The sequence below is a fragment of the Berghia stephanieae genome, chromosome 7 (genome assembly GCF_034508935.2).
Source record: "Berghia stephanieae isolate SIO BIC M18660-M18661 chromosome 7, UCSD_Bste_1.3, whole genome shotgun sequence".
Lineage (NCBI taxonomy): Eukaryota > Metazoa > Mollusca > Gastropoda > Nudibranchia > Aeolidiidae > Berghia > Berghia stephanieae.
Genome location: NC_088366.1, coordinates 59,590,060 through 59,596,059, shown reverse-complemented (window position 1 = coordinate 59,596,059; position 6,000 = coordinate 59,590,060). Strand labels below are relative to the sequence as shown.

General features: G+C 31.8%; 1 protein-coding gene across 1 annotated transcript in view; it reads right to left on the bottom strand.

Moving 5' to 3' along the window:
* Positions 1-6,000, bottom strand: part of LOC144976598 (short transient receptor potential channel 7-like) — a 203,480-nt gene that overhangs the window by 63,859 nt on the left and 133,621 nt on the right. The window contains exon 5 of the mRNA XM_078920893.1: positions 2,959-3,120. Within this exon, the coding sequence (XP_078777019.1) occupies positions 2,959-3,120 (162 nt within the window). The remainder of the gene's footprint in view (positions 1-2,958; positions 3,121-6,000) is intronic.

The window sequence follows — 6,000 nt, the reverse complement described above, 5'->3', positions numbered from 1 at the left end:
ATATATATATTTCAATTATGAAAAGTCCAATAATTCGATCGACCGCTCGATCAATCAATCGATCAATCAATCAATCAATCAATTAATCAATGGATCAATCAATCAGTCAGTCAATCAATCAATCGTGCGTTTAGTTAAAATACTCACAACATCATCCAGTCGGATATAACGTACCAACACACAAAGCTACTCGTATGTGTAACCTTACATTTTAAAGATTCTGATTGGAGACATTTTCTTTCAGTAACAAATGAATTTCAGATACCTAATACGATTCAATAGTCTGATGTCACGCGGCCATCTTGGTTCTAAACAAAGAAAATCATTACTTTTTATTTTTCATGCTGGCTAGAACTTTTCATATGCCTAGTGATCAAAATGTGTAAAAGTGAAAATATTATCAAATTTATGGGGGGTTTTCCCTCTGGATACCCTTTATGCTCGCGGAGAAATATTTCATACGGGCGTCCGCCATTGTTCCGATAGTTTAGAGCCAGTGTTACTAAGTTACCATGCGCCATTAGGAAGGAAGTGACGTTACGACTGTTGAAGAGTATTCCCATTTTCATTGGCTTCAGGCTAAGATAACGCCGGTTTCAAGTAAGGCATTTTAATGACAATCGAATTAATCTGGACGAAGACTATAGGGTTCAACAGTCGTGACGTCACTTCCCTCGTAATGACACATAGTAACTTATTAACTGGTTCTAAACTATCGGAACAATGGTGGACGCCCTTATGAAATATTCTCCGACTAGCGTACTAGTGTATCCAGAGGAGAAAAACATTATAAATCTGATCATGTTTTGACTTTTATACATTCTGATCACATGACATGAGGAAAAGTTCTAGCCAGCATGAAGAATGAAAAGTACCGATTTTCTTTGTTTAGAATCAAGCTGCTGGTTGCTGGGACGGACGTGACATCAGACTATTGAATCCTATTCTCACGCTAAAGGTCAAAGGGTCGCATATCGGCAATGGGGTCAAATTGAGTTATTTACACTGAATTAGATATCTGAAATACTCTTCAACAGTCGTAACGTCACTTCCTTCCTTATGACGCATGGTAACTTAGTAACACTGGCTCTAAACTATGGGAACAATGGCGGACGCCCGTATGAAATATTTCCCCGGCGAGCATAAAAGCGTATCCAGAGGAAAACAACACATAAATTTGATCATGTTTTGACTTTTATACATTTTGATCACAAGGCATATTAAAAGTTCTAGCCAGCATGAAGAATAAAAAGTAATCATTTTCTTTGTTTAGAACCAAGATGGCCGCCGTTGCCGGGCGGCGTGACATCAGATTACTGAATCCAATTCATTTGTTACTAAAAGAAAATAATTTATTGCCCCGGGTTTCACTTGGCGATTTATTATCCTTATTTATTTACATGCCTAGAGTTATTGAACCAAACGCGCATTTTTTCTATCCGGCTTTCGTGACCTTAGTCAATAAATAAATGTTTTATTACAAAAATAAGATATTGCGACTTGATAGATTTAAAGAAAAAGATAGAACGAAGTTGACATCACTCGGGTCTTTGTTATTGTTATTGTTTTTTGTTTGTTTGTTTTTCCATTCATGTTTATAAGTTATTCTCACTAAACTGTATTAACAAGACTATACACGTTCAAGGTTACACATAGTTTTGTGTGTTGGTCTGTTATATTTTCGGATGGCAATGTTGTGAGTTTCTTAGCCAATCGCAGCAAACGGGTATTTTTTTAGGGTTTAAATTTATTTTTTTTTCCGATATGCGGTCCTTTGTATTAAGTATTAACCCTCTCTTTACCAACTATAGGAAAATCGTCACCTTCGTTACGATACAACCAACATTTTTCTTATTCATATTTCTTTTGTACATCATAACATTTAAAGAAAATGAACAATGTGTTGTACATAGAGAATGTTTTGCTAAAGGAATTATTTATCGCAAGAATTTAGATACTGCTATTGTGTCTGCGTGATAAAAATATATATTATTGTGTTAGTTGGGTGTGACGGTTTGGGGGAAAACCCTGAAAATGGCTGGTAAGGAGAGAATTGTTAAGTCGACAAAATTACGTCCTTGATGCAGATAAACGAAGGGCGTCTTGTTCCATCCTTGAACTCGTTCAAGCATCCTTGAACTCGCTCAAGGCCCCTCGTTAGTTCGATAAACATGGTTTTTATTCCGACAAGCACGATTTTTGTAAGCGGAGGTTGAGGAATATCTGCCAATTAATTCGTTAAGTAACGACGTACTCTGGAAAAACCCGTCATCATATTTAAGAAATTTGGCCAGAAAACTCGTCCTTCAAATATCGATCGATTTATACGACCCTGATCTTGGCAAAAAAGCTCTCACATGCACACCTGGGACTTCGAGAAGTCTTCGTCAAAGACCCAGGTTTGAGAGTTTTTGTTGTTGTCAAGATAAGGGACATTTGAATCGAACGATAGTTTAAGGACGAGTTTTCTGGCCAAATTTTTAAATCACTAGTTTTTTCAAGAATACGACAGTTAACTGGTTGAATATGACACATTATCTGACAACAATGTTATGCCAGGTTGAACCAGATGACCATAAATGATTGGAAAATTTAAAAAAAAACAAAACAAAAAACAACAAACAAACAAAAAAAAAACCCAAAATATATGAGCTTTTATATAGAGCAATATCCACTACACGTGCTGAAAACAAAGGGTTCCTTCAGAGTAAATAGGCCCATGGAGCCGGAGTTTATCCCGGTTTCTAAAGAGTGAACTGGACAAAATAGCCATTGCTCACTACTCTTTGGATAGGACGCTTGTCTCATACAAAGCACTTTCCGCAAGATCTAACAGGTCCGCCGGCTACCCAATCACTGCTGGGTGGACAGAAGGGTCAGAAAAAAAAAAAACATTCTCGACTGCATTGTTAGGTACCTACTTATAAATTAAAGTTAAAAATATGATTTAAAAAATACCTCAAGATGCTCATTTTTGACGGCCAGCCTAAGGGCTGTTCTACCCAATCCGTCAATGCAGTCCACATTGAGATCGGCCTGCTCGTTGAGAAGTCTCTTAACGTTGTGGATGTCGCCAAATTCGGCCGCGTGAAGGAACTCGGCCTCGCTGTCCTCAAATTGCTGAAATTGATACAAAGAATTGGACATATATTAATACGATTTATTCAAACTAAAAATCAAGTGTTCCAACCGACTTGTATGTATATATATATATATATATATATATATATATATATATATATATATATATATATATTATATATATTATTTTAATATTTACCACAATGTTTGAGACAGTCTACATTAATGTTTCAGGCCCAATTAGCCATCGTCAGGACTGTGTGTTACATGAGTTGACTGTTGTTGTTTGTTGAAGTGGTTCCGGTTTATAGTTATAGCATTGCTACATGTCGATCACTTTTCGTACCATATTTGTATCAAACACGATTCTCTCTCTCTCTCTCTCTCTCTCTCTCTCTCTCTCTCTCTCTCTCTCTCTCTATATATATATATATATATATATATATATATATATATATATATATATATGTGTGTATATATAATATATATATATACATATATTATATTTACATACATATATATATATATATACGTATATATACATATATATATATACATATATATATACATATATATGTATATATATATATATATATATATATATATATATATATATATATGTCTATATACAAGTCTGATATCAGAATTCAATTATGGAGCTACATTGTTGTAATGGACAGTTTTTTTAACGTCATTTTTAAACATTTCCATTTCAACAATGAACCCACAATCAATTGGGTTATCAGACCTACAAATAAGTGCAAGTCGCTTCAACTCACCAATAAAATGCTATAATTTCAACCAATAGATTTAATAACAAGATATGAAGTGAGTAGAAAAGTGCCAAAAGACAATTGAGAATAAAATCTTTGCGGCGATGGGGATTCGAACTTCATTTCTTGTTATTTTCAACATAAGTGCCTGCTCCACTCATTTTTCTAAAAACAAATTACATTAAATAAAATCCTTTGTCAGTATATGCTTGCAAGTGTGTTGTCTAACAAACACAAGCCCGAAGTGACTACCTGTGATCAAGAAGAACTGGGATAATATTAACTTCAAAACTAAAAATGCTGTAACAGTGAACAAACTAATCTAGGAATGACGTTAACTTTAAAACTAAAAATGCTGTAACATGGAGCAAACTAATCTAGGAATGACGTTAACTTTAAAACTAAAAATGCTGTAATATTGAACATACTAATCTAGGAATGACGTTAACTTTAACACTAAACATGCTGTAATATTGAACATACTAATCTAGGAATGACGTTAACTTTAAAACTAAAAATGCTGTAACATTGAACAATCTAATCTAAGAATTACGTTAGCTTTAAAACTAAAAATGCTGTAACATTGAACAATCTAATCTAAGAATGACGTTAACTTTAAAACTAAAAATGCTGCAACACTGAACAGATGAATCTAGGAATTATTAACAATTTAATTTCTGAATAAAAGTGCATGACACAGTGCAAGTCAAAACAAAACAGAAAGATACAGGGAAAATCATCTTTTAAAAATCACCCAGCTCAACTGCGGATTGACCCTCCGACCTTTCTGTTCACCATCAGCCGTGCTACCATTAATAGACCACCTAAATTTGTCAGCTTAGTTTCTGAAAGTTTCTATCTAGTCCTAAATCTGTATTTATTTTGTAACAACACCTTCTCGACTGTTGCCTCGCGCTATTGTTTAAAGAGTGTACAATGAAGAAGAAATAAAATAACAATAGACATTATTATTCTGATTGTTGATGTTGTATCATTCAAAGCAATTTGTTTTGGTTTATATATATATATATATATATATATATATATATATATATATATATATATATATAATAAATTAATAATAATAATAATAATACTACTACTACTATACTACTACTACTACTACTACTACTACTACTACTACTACTACTACTACTACTACTACTACTACTACTACTACTAATAATAATAATAATAATAATAATAATAATAATAATAATAATAATAATAATAATAATAATAAAAAGAAGAAGAAGAAGAAGAAGAAGAAGAAGAAAAAGAAGAAGGAGAAATAAATAAATAAACAAATAATAACAATAATAATAATTATAACGATAATAATAATAATAATAATAATAATAATAATAATAATAATAATAATAATAATAATAATAATAATAATAATAATAATAATAATAATAATAATAATAATAATAATAATAATAATAATAATAATAATAATAATAAAGAAAGAAGAAGAAGAAGAAGAAGAAGAAGAAAAGAAGAAGAGAAAGAAGAAGAAGAAGAAGAAGAAGAAGAAGAAGAAGAAGAAGAAGAAGAAGAAGAAGAAGAAGAAGAAGAAGAAGAAGAAGAAGAAGAAGAAGGAGAAATAAATAAATAAACAAATAATAACAATAATAATAATTATAACGATAATAGTAATAATAATAATATAATAATAATAATAATAATAATAATAATAATAATAATAATAATAATAATAATAATAATAATAATAATGATAATAATAATAATAATAATAATAATAATAATAATAAAGACACATGTTGAGCGCTTTCCATGACACCAAGCATCTCAAAGCGCTTTACAGATAATGAATTACGTCACGAACATATGCATTCATAGTCAAAATGAAATATTGAACCAATCAAAATACAAATTGGTTAAATGATAATATCTATACAAACATAACAATCGGCATGGTGTAAAATAAATTTGCAAGATGTCCTTTGCCATTATTTCTAATTAAATTTAACTCCCGAAACGTCAATTTGTCTGTATAGTTCCTCTCCGAAGTCTCTTCATTTTCACTCTTTCGTTAGTATTTGTGCGGCTATGTGGTATAGTGGTATGACACTCACTTTCGGATCCGAAGGTCCTGGGTTCGAGCCTCGCGCTCGGCGCA